This window comes from Phalacrocorax carbo, chromosome 8, assembly GCF_963921805.1.
Source record: "Phalacrocorax carbo chromosome 8, bPhaCar2.1, whole genome shotgun sequence".
Taxonomy (NCBI): domain Eukaryota; kingdom Metazoa; phylum Chordata; class Aves; order Suliformes; family Phalacrocoracidae; genus Phalacrocorax; species Phalacrocorax carbo.
In genome coordinates this window covers 23,962,973-23,979,404 of record NC_087520.1, presented here as the reverse complement: position 1 = coordinate 23,979,404, position 16,432 = coordinate 23,962,973, and the positions used below count along the sequence as shown (strand labels likewise).

Here is a 16,432-nt window from a genome sequence, read left to right as displayed (position 1 = left end):
TGGGCAGGGAGCCTTCCCCTCGCTCCTGGCTCCAGCCGGGGCTCCCAGTAGGAGTGAGGTGTGAGCAGACTGGGGGGAGCTCAGCAGAGACGCCCAAGCAGTGGCATGGGCTGAGTCCACAAGGCGGGGGCGGCAGGGCACAACCAGCCTGGGGAGGCAAAGCAAAGGGGGGGATTTAATGACACCTTTGACACCCTAAAAGGGAAGCAAGAAGCAGCCTCTTCTCAGCGGCAGCACTTGTGAGGCCATTTCTGTGCTGCCTTTCCTGGCAGGAGCCGGCTGGCAGCGGGTGGCAGCAGCAGGCTGCCTTCCCCAGCTGTTTTCTTCCACTGGCAAGCGCTTGCAGCACATTTAGGGGAAGAGGTGACACTGCCGAGGCTGCCGGGGAGGCGTCCTCCAGCCCATTCCCCTCCAGCCAGCAGGCTGTGCCTGGCACCCGGCATCCGAGGGTGCCAAAGGCAGTACCAGCCAGAGGGTTCGGCCTGGCCAAGTAGTCCTTCTGTCCTGGCTCCGAGGCCACACAGACACAGCTCAGAGCTGGCTTTCCATGCAGCACTCTGCTAGCAACCCTTCTTGGCCCCTGCCAGGCAGCACCCCCACGCCCTGGGCTGCCTGGGCACCCCTCACTGCCCGCCCAGGACAGGGGGCCTCAGGATCTTGGAGCCACAGGGATAAGATGTGTGAGCTGGGACACATCCCAGAGGAGGGGGGATGGCCCAGGGTCAGCAGGCGAGTGGGAGCATTTAGGGGTGTCTGAGAGGAGCCGCAGAGCTGAGGGGGCCCCAGGAACCATGGGCCCCCCTGGCGCACTGCCAGCCTGGTGCTCAGGCGGTGGTTGGGGTAGGGATGGGTGGTCTTGGCTGGCAGCAGAAGGGGCTGGGCTGGGAGGGGGACTGGGAATCTGGTGGGTGCAGGAGGAGTCAGCCAGGGTGAGGGGACACGGGCAGAGCGAGGGCACAGGGGACCAAGGCAATGCAGGTGGCACCGGGGCAGGGGGACTAGCATGGGGCAGGGGCCACCCGGGCAGGTGCAGAGGCAACAGGGGAGGGCACAGGTGATGAGGGCACCGGGCAGGTGGGCTGGGGTGGAGGGGGGCGCACAGGGTGTGCAGGGCCGTGCCGGGCACCGTGCAGGGGAGCCCGGGGGAGCACCGGGGAGAGGGAACCCGGGGCCCGGGCGGGGCGAGGAGCGGCGGGCGGAGCCCGTGGCGTGGCGTGGGGCGGCCCCACGTGCGCGTGACGCGGGCGGGGGCCGGGAGCGCGGCGGAGCGGCGGGGAACGGCGAGGGGCCATGCAGCCCCCGGCGGCCTCCCCCGGCCCCGCCGCCCCGGCGGGGGCCGAGCTGCTGCGGTGGCAGTGGCGGGAGGTCCAGGCGCCCTGCCTGGTGGCCGCCTGGATCCTGGTGGCCAGCCTGGCCAAGATCGGTGAGTGGCGTGTGTCCCCCCCACCCCGGCCTCTTCCCCGGTTCCCCGGGAGCAGCTGCGCCCACCCCGGGGGCAGGCAGGGTGGGATGCGGCATCCACCGTGGGCGTGGGGGCATCCGGGGCAAAGGGTGCCAGCGCACACCAGGACACGGGGCACGGGGACAAATTGCCAGAGCCCGGCTGGTCGCCGTCTGCAGCTGCGCCGTGGTGGCTGGCACGACCCGGCACCGCGTCCTCCAGCACAGGACCAGGCAGCCGGGGGGAAGCTCTGCTGCAAGAGGCTGTGTGGGAAGGTACCAGGAGGATGTGTGTGAGCGGCTGCAGGGCTGTGCCCCGCGGAGCACCCTGGGTGCTGGGGAGGGGACGCCTGCCTGTGGGTGCTGAGCAGGGTGCCCAGGTGCTGGTCCCACACGGTGTCCCTGCCTGCTGTGCTGGGCCCAGGGGATGAGACCATGACCTTGAGGCAGGTTTCCTCCTCGGGGGCCCCGCTGTGGGCACAGTTGCCGTGGCAGGGGCACGGGCACGCTCTTAGATTGGATCAGGCTCAAGAAATGTAGGTTCAGAGTTAGGCAGGGGAGTCTCTGAGCAGCCAGGGACCAGCAGCAGCTCCCAGTACCCAGGGGACAGCTACACCTGTGACCACCAGCTGGCCTCTGCTGGTCCCAAACATAATTCAAACCACTGCTGTGGACCTTGCGCTCCTCTCCCTCCTTGGCCTTCATGCAAGGGAGACCTAAAGCATTGTGAGGAATGAATTAAAAGGCATCATGAACTTAAAAATACAACCCTCTGTCTGCAGCTGCGCCACCTCCAGCTGCCGAGCACGTCACTCCTACCTGCAGAAGATCAGAGAGACGATTCCTTTCTCTGGCTTTTATTTTCTTCTCTCAAACATCTCCCTGGATCTGCTCCCTTTGCAGAGGATCCTTGATGTACTCCCCTTTTCCCTGGTAGTGCTGGTGGGTGCAGGGGGGCCTGAGTTGGGGTCATTCCCAAGCCCCTAGCCCTGCCATGCTATTCCAGGCCTGAAACAAGCTGATGGCCACCTTCCCTCTCCATCTGGGAGGCACAACCCAGATGGTGGGTAGTTCCGGGCTGTCTCGCTCAGTGCATTGGATGGGTCCGATGGGTACTCACAGCCCAGAGCAAGGAGTGACAACCTGGAGGCAGGGCTGTGGGCAGCACCCTGGCAGGGCTGTCCCCAGAGGTGGCATGTGACCCCATGCATGCGCGGTCTCCAGGGCACATGGGAGCCCACAGAGGAGATGGAGCCAGGGGTGAAGGATGTTGGGGAGTGGAGGGAGGGGGCAGCACTGGCTGCGGCAGCCGTGGACGCTGGGCGTAGGCTGGCGCAGAGGAACTGTTGTGGTGGTGGCGCTGGGCTGCCAGCTCACAGCCCTGTGACTGCAGGGGAGGAAGTGGCCCCGTGCCTGGGTGATGGGGAAATGACACTGTGGGCTCTGTTCTCGGAGGCGGTCACGATGCTGGGGTGCCCCAAGCCAGCAAACACCCGGGGCGGGGAAAACTGGCTTGGGTGTTGACTTCCTGCACAGCAAGGCATCGTCCGGGCTTTGCTGCCATTTTTGTACTTGGTCAGAGCACAGATCTGCTTGAATGGCATGTGGGGAAGAGGGAAATTAAGGACCAGTAAGGAGCATTGCCCCAAACCTGCTCCTCACAACAGCTGCCCTGTGGGCAGGGCTTTGCCAGCAGATGGATGTTTTTCTACCCAGCAGCATCCCTATGGGTTGCAACCCTCTCTCCTTGCACCATCACTTCTGACCCCAGCTGCTTGTGTCTTGGTTTAGGTGTTTCGCCATTTCCCAAGCACTGAAGGAACGAAGCGGGTTTTGGCCCTGAGTCCTCCCAATGAGAAATTATGGATGCCTGAGTGTGGATTATGGCTCTGAAGTTAATTCACATGTGGCTAAGTTACCGTTGCTGTGGGAACCTTTAATGCTGAAATTCTTGACTAGCACGTGTAAAATTAGACCTCGTTCCACCTGTCCCCGCTGGCTGCTCCCCACAGCACAGAGGAGCTCATGTGCTGTCATTTGCTCATGAGAGTGGCAGCATCCCCCCTCAGCCAGGGAATTTTTGGACAAGCAGGGTCTTTCCCATAGATGCTGCACCCTTTTTTGCCCAAGGTTTTGGCTCGGGGAGAAGAATGAGGATAACAACCAGAAGCCATGTCTCCATAGCGTCCCTGAGGGCTCTCCTGGGTCTCTCCAGCCAACCAGGGCATACCTCCGTAGCACAGGGAATGCAGATGGGTTGCCAGAGCGGGGATCTTGGCAGTGCTCCTGAGTGTACAGAAAGGGGCTGGATGCCTTGTTCCCTTCTTGAAAACTTCAGAGCTTTGTTCCCGTGGGCGGGAAGCGGTTTTGCAGCCTGCCGCAAGCACTGAATGAATGCCGTTCGCCCACCGGTGCTGTGTTGCTGGGCTTGCGTGGGGTGAACAGGACTCTGCCGCAGCTTGTGCGGTCATTTAGCAGGAATTCGTCTGGGCTGGAGCTCAACCAGCCCTTCTCCAGGCTGTGGGTTTGATTGGAGGGCTGTAGCATCCATATCGCCACTGCCTCCATGGCTGAATCGTAGCCCCTGGCAGCGAGCAGAGGTGGCTGGGTGTGAGGGTGGGTGCCCCAGGCTCTGTGGCTGGGGTGCCTGGCTGCAGGGCTATGGAAGAGACTTGGCACTGGCTGGTCTGTGGCTCTTTCCCCTTGAGGTGGCTGGTGGTGGAACTGCAGATCACACCACCCTGGTGCTCTCCACTCTGCCCTTGCTGTCTGTGGCAGTGTTCCTGGGGTGTTATGGCAGGGGAGCAGTGTCAGGGATTGCCAGGATGGCATGGCCAAGGCTTACTGTGCCAAGGAGCAGCGCAGGTTGCCGTGAAGGTCTCAATAAGAGGAAAAATGGCCCTTAGCTTGCACGTTTGGTGGTGGGGTCACAGGTGTTGTCTCTGCTTAGGAACCAGATCTTTGACACTAAGTTATCTCCTCTAATTCAGTGCTCAGCTGCAGTGAAGAAAAGCAAAACGACGAAGAGGTGTTAGGAAAGGGGAAAGGAAGAACATCAGGAGGCCACGACCTCAGTGCCCAGGGTGTCTGCCTCTCAGGGACACTGGGGTCTGTCCCTGAAAGGATAGAGGAGGACTGGGACAGGTTCAGAGGAGAATGATAAGGGCATAGACACACGGAAACCTACTGATGAAACACAGCCTTTTCCTGGGCTTCTCTCCAGGTTTGTGCCACTGGAGTTTAGCACTCCAGGCTAGGAAGACCTTATGGTCTGTCCATGGGGGTTCCCAAGGAGGTAAAAAGCCTAGGGTCTGTGTGTGACCACAGCAGAGCTTTCCTTCTGGTAGATGGCTTCACACAAGCAATGGACACCTTTAATCCAGCTAAAGGGCTTTAGGGACTGGGTTTTGGGTTGACAGCAGGGCTGGGCTTGCAGCAATGTGATGGCTCAGAGGCTGCTCTGATGTCCCTTGTACCTGCTGTGTGCTCAAGGACAGAGGTGGCTCTGGAAGTGCCTGGGGGAACCTGCTCCCCAGGAGGTTTCTTTATCTGATGGCCAAGTCATGCTACAGAGCTGGGCTGGATGTTACAAGCGATGGCAGAACGATGAGGGGGCAAAACTGATGTGATCCTCGACAGCCTTTCCCCAAGCACTGCCCTTTGTGGGTAGCAAAAACGCAGCAACCTGCGCTAGGGAGGAGAAATCTGCAGGCATGGGGAGCTGACTACCTGGAAGCTAGAATGATTTGGGATTACCCAGGATGCCCTGGCCATGGGGACAAGGCTGCCTGGAGGAGTGAGTCCCCTATGCTGGCTGGCGTGACGTCCACTGGCTTGTGCCTGAGCTGCAGGCTCATTGCCACATTGCTGATGGATGAACACCAAGGGCCTACTCTGCTTACTTTAAAAAATATATCCTGTTCCATCACAGTTTAGGATTTGCCCCAAACCTCATGTGGAATAAACTGATTATTCAAAGCATCTCTAAATCTACAGCTCCTGTGCACCTGGTTTTTCCATGCAGGTAGCTCAGCTGGTACTGAGGGAGGTTGTGTGCTGGCACAGAGACTGGCCGACCGGTTTGCGCTGCAGTGGTTTGCATGCTGCTCCGTCTGCTTGCTCAGACGGCTGCAGACAAGGTCACCCTGTTACCAGCACTGAGCATCCTCGTCTCTGTCCCAGTGAACCAGGCTTTGCTCGAACAACAACCAGCATTGCTTGTGACACTGTGAACGTGGTCACTGGCTGCTTTTATCCTTTAAGTGTGATACCACAGGCCAAGAAAAGCAAAATGCCTGGCTGCTTGGCTTACTAGACAGTGGCTGAGGAGGAGAGGGAGATCTCAAAGAGTCAGGGACCTGAAATCCTGACTTGGAAGCTAGCTGGGTGGTCTTCTGAGCACACATGGCCACGAAGCAGCCTTAGGTGCTCTCTTGTCCTTCCCAGGGTCCATCATGCATCAGCCAACCCTTCTGTGGAGCCTGGGGATCTGGGATGCTCTGTCCATGTGCCTGTTTGGCTGATGCTCTCATTCTTCCTTTCCTTCTAGTTTTCCACCTGTCAAGGAAGGTGACATCCATCGTCCCAGAGAGCTGTCTCCTCATCCTGCTGGGGCTGGGCCTGGGGGGCATTGTGTTGGCCGTGGCGAAGAAAGCCGAGTATCAGCTGGAGCCCAACATGTTCTTCCTCTTCCTTCTGCCCCCCATTGTCCTAGACTCGGGCTACTTCATGCCCAGCCGGCTGTTCTTCGACAACATTGGTGCCATCCTCACCTACGCGGTGGTGGGCACACTCTGGAACTCCTTCACCACTGGCTCTGCGCTCTGGGGGCTTCACCGGGCTGGGCTCATGGGTGGGTGCATAGGGCTGCCCAGCTTAGACCACATCCCCAAAAGATGGGTCAGAGGGTGCAAAGCACCCCCAAGTTCAAAGCCCATTGCCCAGCCCTGCCATGGATTCCCAGGAAGTATGGCAGGTGTAGGGTCCTGGCATTCTGGGAATGGTGCTCTGGCAGGACTGTCAAGTGTGCAGGACAAACGAGCCCTGCTCGGCACTGAGCTGACTCATGTCTTTGCTATTTTTGTCACTGACCTTGGCTAGCTTTGCTGGCTTACTGCCATGTTCCCTGTCTGTGGTTGTAGCCACTGGCCCTGGCTGACCTGGGCTGTGTTTCGAGTCTCCTGAGCCTGGAGGAACCACTTGATGCCTGGACCTGAGGTGGGGCTGCTGAGCCTCCTTTGGTGCCTATCTGCCAGAGGGGCAGCAATGCACCTGGGTGCCAGGGGGGGATGTCCAAGCCCTGCTTCCTTCATGTTGCAGCAAGAACATGCTGAACTCTGCTTCACGCGGGGGACCCTGGAGGTTTGGAAGCACTCCCTGGCTCAGCCCACTGCACTCCAGCTGGGATGCTGCGGCCAAGTCTCTGGGAGCAAGATGAGGGACAGGCTTGTTTCAGCCTGGTGAAAGGGACTCTGAGGCAGATGGTCTGCCTGAGTTTCGTCCTTCTGTCCTAGCAGATCCAGGTGTCGAAGCTGGGCTGATGGATTTCCTGCTCTTCGGCAGCCTCATCTCAGCTGTGGATCCCGTGGCAGTGCTGGCTGTCTTTGAAGAGGTCCATGTAAACGAGACCCTCTTCATCATTGTGTTCGGCGAGTCACTCCTGAATGACGCTGTCACCGTGGTGAGTTGGAGCTTGGGGGGCCCAAAAGTGGAGCCCAATGTGGGCCAGGGCACTGGCATCCCGCAGGATGGGCAGAGGATGCAGGTGACATCCCCAAGCCAGGGGCAGACTCTTGCCATGCTCTCTGGGTCTCTCTTCTCTCCTGGCCCTGGGGGACTTTGCCTGAAGAGATGAGCTCTGTTGCTTGGCTGATTTGGGGCAGGTGATGCCTCTTCCGCAGGGTCCATCCTGCCCACAGGTGCTGCCCCTCTCAAGGCAGGACAATACCCTGCCTTCCCCAAGGGATTTGCCTTGCCTGCAGGTGCTGTACAAGGTCTTCAATTCTTTTGTGGAGCTGGGCCCAGCACAGATCCATGCCACGGACTACATGAAGGGGGTAGGTGAGTATGTGCCCCACCAGCCCCTCCGTCTCTTCCTCCGGGGTGAAGTGTGTGGGGCAAGCATGGGTGCTGTCATGCTGTGGGGTGGGCACTGAGCACCACAGCCCTGTCATCTCCAACCCAGGGGTCACACATCAGCTGTCATCATGGGATGCTTTGGTGGGGAACCAGGTGGGAATGTGGGGTTTGGCCAGCCCAGCATGGCATGGCTGTGGGGCACAGGAGCTGGGCTTGCTTGCTTAAGGTGCAAATGAGTCTTCTCCCCTCACCAGCCTCCTTCTTTCTGGTGAGCCTGGGGGGCACGGCTGTGGGGCTGCTCTTTGCCTTCCTTCTGGCCCTGATCACGCGGTTCACCAAGCGCGTGCGCATCATCGAGCCACTCTTCGTCTTCCTCCTGGCCTATGTTGCATACCTTGCAGCTGAGATGGTCTCACTCTCCTCCATCCTGGCGTGAGTACTGGAGTGTCCCCCAGAGTGGGTCCAGGAAATCGGGATGCAGTGCTGAGCAGCAAGAGGTGGTGAGCAGACCCATTACTCATCCCACCATAGGGTCATGCTGGCTCCTTCTGCCCCTCTGCAGAGTCACCTTCTGTGGGATCTGCTGCAAGAAGTATGTGGAAGCCAACATCTCCCAGAAATCCCGCACTACGGTCAAGTACACCATGAAGACACTGGCCAGCAGCTCAGAGACCATCATCTTCATGTTTCTGGGCATCTCGGCTGTGGACACCTCCAAGTGGGCATGGGACACAGCACTGGTGCTGGGCACTCTGTTCTTTATCCTGCTCTTCAGAGCTGTGGGTCAGTCTGTCCCACTGACCCAGCTCTTTTCATGCCTTTCCACCAAGAAAGGCTGGGGCATGGGACCAGCCACAGCTCCTGGCCTGGGCTTTGCCCTGTCTCCAGGAGCAAGCAGGGCTCTGCCGGCATCCCAAGCTCTCCTTCTCCTTCTTCCCTAGGTGTTGTCCTCCAGACCTGCGTGCTCAACCGCTTCCGCCTCATCCCCCTGGACAGGATCGACCAGGTGGTCATGTCATACGGTGGCCTCCGTGGAGCTGTGGCCTTCGCCCTGGTCATCCTGCTGGACAGGGAAAAGGTGAAAGCCAAGGACTACTTTGTGGCAACAACCATTGTGGTAGTGTTCTTCACTGTCATTGTGCAGGTGAGGATGGGGCACTGTGCCCTCCTTCAGTGCTGCTCTCTTGCCCAGAGCTGTCCTGGGGGTCCAGGCAGGTGCCTGGGGACATGTGCTTGGGGCAAGTAGCTCTTTTCAAGTCACGGTTGGTCCTAGGTGCCTCCTGGCACCCCATCCTTCATTAGGCTAGCATGCAGGACCACCCTGGTGGCTTTTGCAGTGGTGGGGCCATGGTCCATGTTGTTTCCCTCTTGGCCTCTTGTTCTGGAACTTGTTCCAAGAGCAGCAATGGGGTGTGCCTGGCCAGGCTGTTCTTTTAGAAAGCTGCTGATGGCCCATGGCTCTGGGGTTCCTGTGCCCTGAGAAGGGGAGCCACATGGCAGATGGATGTGAGCCTAGGGGAAGGGGGACTGGGGGGGTACGTGATCACTGCCTGCTGGGACACAGGACCCTTGCCCATGTCCCAGGCGCAGGGTGTGGGTTGGTGGGGACACACACTGTTGCTGTCCCCAGTCACTTCATGCTGCTTCTGCCGCCTCTGCCCCAGCCATGCACCCTCTCACCCTCCCAGTCTTTCCCTTGCCTTCTCCTGCCGTTCCAGGGCCTCACCATCAAACCCCTGGTGACGTGGCTGAAGGTGAAGCGCAGTGACCACCACAAGCCCACACTGAATGAGGAGCTGCATGAGCACGTAGGTGCTGGTGCCAGAGGCTGCCTGGCTCCCTGCACCACCAGGGCTGGGCGACAGCGATGCATGGCCTTGGCACCCCTGGGGCACCTGCAGCCTTGCCACTGCTCTCACCCTCTTCTCCTTGCTCAAGGCCTTTGACCACATCCTGGCAGCAGTGGAGGACATTGTGGGGCATCATGGCTACCATTACTGGCGGGACAAGTGAGTGTCTTAGCCAGGAGCCTCCATCAGCCATCGAGTGGATGGTGGATGCATGCCAGCCCTGGGAACATTGCAGGGTCCCTGCTGCAGGGCACCCCTGCTTTAGGCAGGGCAGCAAGACCAGGAACGCTGTATGTCTATCCATCAGTCTATCTGGAAGGGGACTGTCTGGCTACTGCTGTGCAGCAGACCAAGCTCCCAAAAGCATCCCAGAGGGAGGTCAGGCAGGTGCGGCTGGGGAAGCTGCAAGAGCTGGAATTGCTTGCCTGTGCTGGAGCTGCTGGGGGCTGTGGGGTGTCTGTGGCAATGCCGATGGCCCTGTGCCTCCCCATGGGTGGAGCTGCACTGGGCACTGAGGAGGGAAGAGCCCCGTTAAACACTGCCCCGACTTTATCTGCAGCATGGCAACAGGAAAAGGATGTAAAAAGCCTGTTTCCTGGAGGGAAGTGTTCCAGTGGTGCAGCCGCATTGGCCCCAGTCCCCCTCCCATTGCCTGCCACAGACCCGCTGGTCTTGGGCTTCCCCTTGGGCAGGGATGAAGGGTCAGTGTGTCCCCTCCCCTCCTGCCCTCCCTGGCAGCATGTCCCTGGGCACAGCCTGGTTACAGCATGCCCAGATGACTTTCACCATGCTTTGGACACTCTCAACCTTATGTGCATAGGGGGTCCATGGCTGTGGTACCCCGTGGGAGCTAAACTGCACGTGCCTTCATCTTGTGGCAGGTGGGAACAGTTTGACAAGAAGTACCTGAGCCAGCTCCTGATGCGGAAATCTGCCTACAGGCTGCGGGATGAGATCTGGGATGTTTATTACAAGCTGAACATCCGTGATGCTATCAGCTTTGTCGACCAGGTGGGGGCCAGGTGGTGGGACGGCCCCGATAGGAGCCAGCAGGCCTGGGCGGTGGTCCACCCTGCACATGGCCATGCATGTTTCCCCTGGCCAGGCAGCAGGGACCCCCCTGGCTTGGCTGGGTCCCCACTGCCCTGATGCCAGCTTTGCCCTCCCACCTCCCAGGGTGGTCACGTGCTCTCAGCTGCCAAGCTGGCACTGCCCTCCATGCCCAGCCGCACATCGATGTCAGAGTCATCGGTCACAAACCTCCTGTGAGTACGAGCATCCCTCTGAGCCCCTGGGCAGACCTTACTGGACCCCTGCATCTGCCCCCTTCCTGGGGGTGGGTTGTGCCAGGGCTGGCAGGGGGCTGGCAGGATGCAGGCATGGGGCCCAGCATCTCCATTCCCCACCCAGGAGGGAGAGCGGGAGCGGCGCATGCCTGGACTTGCAGGTGATTGACACTGTGCGAAGCCGCCGGGACAAGGAGGATGCTGCCATGCACCACGTGCTACGAGGAAGCCTCTACAAGCCCCGCCGGCGGGTGAGCATTCCCCAGCTGTGGTGTGCAGCTCACCCTGAGGGTAGCAGCACCCACAAGAGGAGCAGGGATGGAGGACGCTCTGTGGGGCCAGCTGCTCACCCTGTGTCTCTTTGCCTCTCCCTCGGCCAGTACAAGGCCAGCTACAGCCGTCACTTCATCTCTCCAGATAAACAAGAGCGCCAAGATAAAGAAATCTTCCGGCAGAACATGAAGAGGCGGCTGGAAACCTTCAAGTCCACAAAGCACAATGTCTGCTCCTCCAAGAGCAAGGCCAGGCTGAAGGAAAAGGGCAGGAAAAAGGCAAGTGCTCCGCAAACTCCTGCACGGTTACTAGCTCTGAGATGTGGCCTCCCTGAGGCTGCAGACAGTGAGGTCCTTTGGGGGTTAGTTGAAGTGCTGCAGGGTGTTGGCAGCTCCAGGGCCAGTGTGGAGAACAGCTCACCTCATGTCAGTCCTGCATATGCTGCGTGTGAGCAAATGGGTCTCGCATGTCCACATGTCCTCACCATGCCAGTGCTGCCATGCGGTTGCTCTTCCCTGGGCAAAGCAGTCCTGAGCCCTGGAGGAGCCCCACATTTGTTTTTCAAGAGCACTCAGCATGAAGTTGCCTGAACGTCAGCCCAGATCCAGGCTCAGAAGTGTGGCACTGCACCTTAAACTGGGCTTTAGGTGTCTTCTCTTGTTTGGAGGCTCTTGTAGCCATTGTAGCTGAGCTGTTTATTGTAGGGCCATGAAGATGCAACACCTAAGCACTAGGAACCACTGACTGCCAGCTGCCATCTAGCTGGAGTCAGAGTCTGTGTCCCAGGGTTACCCTGGCTTGCAGGGCTGCCTGGGTCAGGGTTAGAGGTTTGCACAAGGCAGGTCCCAGCCAGTCCCTCTTCCTTCACAGAAGAACATATCTCTGACCAGTGATGCACCCAATGGGAAGACGCACAGAAACGTCCCCTGGCAGGAGGCAGGTAAAGCCAGTGGCAGGTGATGTTGTAGGTCCTGGTAAGGGGACCTGTTGGGGTGGGATGGGAGCAGCCTGCTGTGCCTGCCCACTGCCAGCTTGGTGGCATGACAGCACCCAGGGTTGTGCTACCACCAAGTCCTCCCATGGGTGCAGTCCTTTCCCCACAGTGTGTCCCATCCTCCAAACTAACTCCTTCCATCTGGCTGCAGCTCCTGTCCTGGTGATGGTCAGCTCAGAGGAGGAGGAGAGCGATAGCTCGGAGACAGAGAGAGAGGATGATGAAGGGATTGTATTCATTGCTCGAGCCACCAATGAGGTCCTGCAGGGAAAGACAACTCCTGGTAGGCACCAATGGTTGCATGCCAAGGCAGCTGCTGTTGGGTAGCTTGTGCTTCCTCCACCTAAGGAACAAAGTTGCCTTGGCCTGGGCAAAACCAAAGTCAGCAGGACATGAGTGGGAGACTCACTTTTCTCTGTGGCTCTGGAGGCACAGCAGAGCCTCCCTGGTGGCTCCTGCATCCCTGGGCCAGCTGGCCATCTAGTAGTGGTTGGTTCTGCAATGTTTGCAGGGCCCAGGGAGAGGGCAAGAGCTGTGCAAGATCCCTCTCACTGTCTCTCCTTCTGCATCCTCAGGCAGCCTGGATGTCTGCCCCAGTCCCTGCATCATCCCGCCATCACCCACGTTGGCAGAGAAGGAGCTGCCGTGGAAAGGAGACCAGGCTGATCTGGCTGTTTACATCTCCTCGGAGACCACCAAAATCGTGCCAGTAGATATGCAGAAGGCATGGAACCAAAGCATCTCCTCCCTGGAGAGCATCGCTTCTCCCCCAGGCATTGAGGGCGGACCTCAGCATAGGAGATTTGCCTGCCCTGTGCTGGAGGAGCAACCCCAGTCTGTGAGCCAGGCAATGCCAGAGCAGAGTTCCTGCTTCCAGTTCCCCAGCCACATCTCTAAGAGCAGCCGGTCGCAGAGTGACAGCAGCCCAGATGGTGCTGAGCAGCAGGAGCTGCAGCCTTTGATGGCCACAGAGGAGCAGGGCAGGATCCTGCCTGCCACAGAGTCCAGATGGCTGATGTTTAACAGAGCAAGCCACCTCTGAGGCAGACTGCAGATGAGGAAGGGGCTGGGGGCTGCGGACAGGCTGCGACCTGCTGACCACTCTGCTTCTTGCATTGTAAAGCTTGTGTGTGTCTCCATAAACTCCAGGAGTGGTAGGAGAGCCCAGTACTCCCAGAGCTGCACTCCAAGGTGGGCTTTGCCCATGCACCTACTGATGCAAAACTGGTCAATAATTGGGCTTCAGGCTGCAATAGCAGGTACCAGCCCCTGCCCACCCAGGGCAGCACAGACCCCAAATCGCTTTCTTTCTCTCTGGTCTCTACACATCTTTGCAGTGCTGGGAGGCCAGAGAAGTCCCTCCCAGGGCTGGGATCCCAGCCAGACATAATCCCGTTGTGGCTCTGCTGCCCTCAGGTGTAGGAGTGCTGGCTTGTAGGCTGTGGCTGCTCACGGGTATGGGAGCACAAGCTGATCTCCAGCCTGGCTGTGAGTAGGAGACTTCCAGGGAGAGAGAGGGCTGGGAGCGATGTCCAGTGCCCATCCACACCCAGCGACTGAGCCGTTGACTTCAAGGCAGCTGCAGTGCTGGTTCCTCACAGCATGCATAGAGCTCAGCCGGGAGGCCGGAGATGAGCTCCTTGCCACGGGAGCTCTGTGTTCCCCAGGTTATGGAGGTACTGCAGAGGCAAGGCCATGACCTTCTCAGGACTGGGAGCAGTGCTCCTGGGGTTTGGCTCCAGCAGGAGCTGGACTTGTGAACCTGTATGCACAGGGACTCCTCCAGCACCCAACCTGCTGTGCCAGCCTCGCACCTCTTGTCTGGATGTGTTCCCAATAGCTGTGGTGTTCAGTTTTCTGGCTTTGCTAGGAGGCAGCTGCGTTGCACAGCATCCTTTGCACTCATCTTGTCCATGTCTCAGTCCCTCCAGTTGCCTGGGGGCCCATCAGCTGGGAGGGCTGTTCATGGTGTGAGGAGTGGAGCAAGCAGCAGGTATGAATGAAGATCAGGAACAGGGGTGAGGGGTGAGAGCTGAGTGCATCTTCAGAGATCTGTCCCCACCACCTGCCTCGCAGCCACCCCTGCTCCCTCCTGAGAGGGTGGTGGCAATGGCCCTCACAGGAGTTATTCCTGGTGTGACCTCAAGGGCCAAGAATTTCTCCTCAAGAATGGCTCAGCATGCAAAAGCTCAGCGCAGCAGCTGGGTACAGGCAACACGGGATGGTTGGGGATGTTCCTCTTAGGGATGAATGGGGACTTGGGCTCTTAATGCCCCAAAGCAGGTAAATAACTAATCCAGCTACACAGGTGCGCTGAGACAGCAAATGCCAGGGGGACATTTAGATGCACTGGGTGAGTAAACCCAACATGGGGCAAGTGAGCTGGTTGTACCCCCTGCTACTGTTAGCAAGGCTCAGCAAAGGCAGTTCTGCTTCGTACCTGTCCCACCGGATGAGCATGAAGTTTTTAAAAGGTTTTTATATAGTTTTGCATTTCTGGTATGCCTTATTCTGGTTTTGATTTCTGATATTGGGCCGTACTAAATCTCTAGCTGGGTCAGTGTTTTCTGTAGCCATGGGCACCACAAATGACTCAAGACTTAATATCTTATTTGCAAGAATATTGTTTTAATGTGCATTGTTATATGCAGAGTATTTTGTAATGTTCAATAAATCAGAGTTGGAGCAGGCATTGTGGTCTAGTCTCCTTGCTGTGTGGGACCCTGTGCAATTCCTGGTTCCTGCAGCTCTTGGTTCAGTTCTCCCTTGCAGGCACCTCATCCCTGTGCCTGTCTGCTCTTCTCCACCCAAGGCCGCAGCCTCCCTTGCAGACTCGATGTGCCGAACTGGATTTCCTAGTTTTGATAATGTTTGCGGAAAATGTGAAATTCTTTCCAAACAGAAGCTTGCCTGCAGCCAGCATTAGGCTACGCCTTGGGGAGCAGCCAGCAAGAGACCAGCAGGCAGCCAGTCCCTTGCTGCCCGGTGTCATGGCTGCCTGCGCAGCAGCAGAGTGCTGGGAGCCCAGATCTTTCCATGTCCATGCTTTCTCTTTCTTTGCCAAAAATATGGTTCAGACAGGCCTGTTTCAGGGTATTCTGGATCACAGGAACCTCCCTGCATTGGTGTGTGCTGGCTTTGCTCTTCCCTTGATCTGCTGGCTCCACTTTTCCCAAAGGAGGGTAAATGTGGTTTACTTGATTCACAAGATCGAAGTTTGGCTTGTATTCAACCTGGCATCTACCATCATGCCCAGGTACTTTTTGGCAGGGTCCCTATACAGCTCCTAGCCCCAAGAGCTTTGTACTAGTCCCTCTGGAACCTCTTGTTCCTCCTGACATTTCCATCTGCCTGGCATCCCACTGACCCAGAGATGCTGGCTGGGCCATGCTCTGCATACTGGACCTCAGTGCCAGCGTTTCCTGCAGACATGATTGCCTTGGCAGTGCACCAGGTTGTGTGGACCAGGTTGTTTTCCTGGAAGCAGTGGGTCTGCAGCATTCAGGTCCTCAGAGGAGGAAAAGCAGACATCTCGGCTCTGGGAATCTGCACCTAGCAGCTAATGTGTGTGCAGGCTCATCGTGCCACCAGCCAGCAGTTGGTGAGCTTGGAGCTTCCTCTTCCCACCCTTGACCCCAGCCATGTGATCAGGGGTGGTGGCTCCTACTACACCCTTCCCTACAGGGGTTTATCAGTTTTTATTCTCAAACTCCACTCTCTGTATTTCACTTTACAGGGAGACATAGCAGGCAGCGTCCTTCCTGCACAGGACTGCTCCAACCCTTCCAGCATAGCACCAAGCTGTATCTTTCAGCCTAAAAATACTAAAGTGCTTCAGTGGAAAAACCCAAGACCCGGGCCAAACCATGAACACATGTGCCCAAACCTCTGCTTCTCCAGGAGAGAGTAAGGCATAACCAAAGGAGCTGCTTGTCTGACTGTAACCCAGAATGTACAACCTCTGACTGTTATTATAAGCAACCCCATCCTGGAGCTGCCTGCCCATCACAGACCTGTCATTTTGCACGCAGGCTTCGCCTTGGAGCCTGCCATTAGATCTGCACATTTTTTCCACAGTGATTTACTTTCTCCAAAGCTCAGCAGCTCCAGTTACTCCTTGGTACCAGAACTTGTGAAGTCAGCAGAGGATGTAAGGCAGCTCTGGTAACAGGGGCATCAGCCAGATGGAAGAGCAAAGCTGTTCGTGATGGATTGGCGTTGGCCATCTCCCAAGTCAGCCAAGTAGCAGCACTGCGCAGTCGTCTTAAAATCACCACCTCGCCATTGCACAATTTGTTGGAGCATCAAGTAAATTTTAGGCTGGAAGGGGCTCGGGAGGTCTGCGGTGCAAAGCTGGCTCTGTCCAGGGCTGATGGCAAAGCTACAGCAGGTAGCTCAAGAGCTCTGTCCCATTGGGTTTGGAAAGTCGCCGAGGATGGAAATGTCACCCTGTCCCAGAGCCACACCGTGGCTGCACCACTCCTGTGCAGAATGACTTTCTCCTTATGCCC

At 58.0% G+C, this 16,432-nt stretch overlaps 1 protein-coding gene across 4 annotated transcripts; it reads left to right on the top strand.

The window, feature by feature from the left end:
* Positions 1-1,245: 1,245 nt before the first annotated feature.
* On the top strand, positions 1,246-14,611 carry SLC9A5 (solute carrier family 9 member A5). Of its 4 annotated transcripts, none has more exons than XM_064459183.1 (16): positions 1,246-1,423; positions 5,990-6,222; positions 6,957-7,120; positions 7,422-7,500; positions 7,773-7,950; positions 8,081-8,301; positions 8,460-8,662; positions 9,237-9,326; positions 9,457-9,527; positions 10,250-10,379; positions 10,545-10,633; positions 10,779-10,905; positions 11,035-11,205; positions 11,798-11,867; positions 12,073-12,204; positions 12,497-14,611. In XM_064459183.1, exons 3-16 carry the CDS (start codon positions 6,980-6,982, stop codon positions 12,961-12,963), a joined length of 2,169 nt encoding a protein of 722 aa, XP_064315253.1. In that variant the 5' UTR covers positions 1,246-1,423; positions 5,990-6,222; positions 6,957-6,979; the 3' UTR covers positions 12,964-14,611. The 4 variants fall into 4 exon arrangements, with proteins under 4 accessions (XP_064315253.1, XP_064315252.1, XP_064315251.1 ...); XM_064459182.1 differs by having other exon boundaries at positions 5,990-6,292; XM_064459181.1 differs by having other exon boundaries at positions 5,990-6,292; positions 6,954-7,120.
* Positions 14,612-16,432: the final 1,821 nt, after the last annotated feature.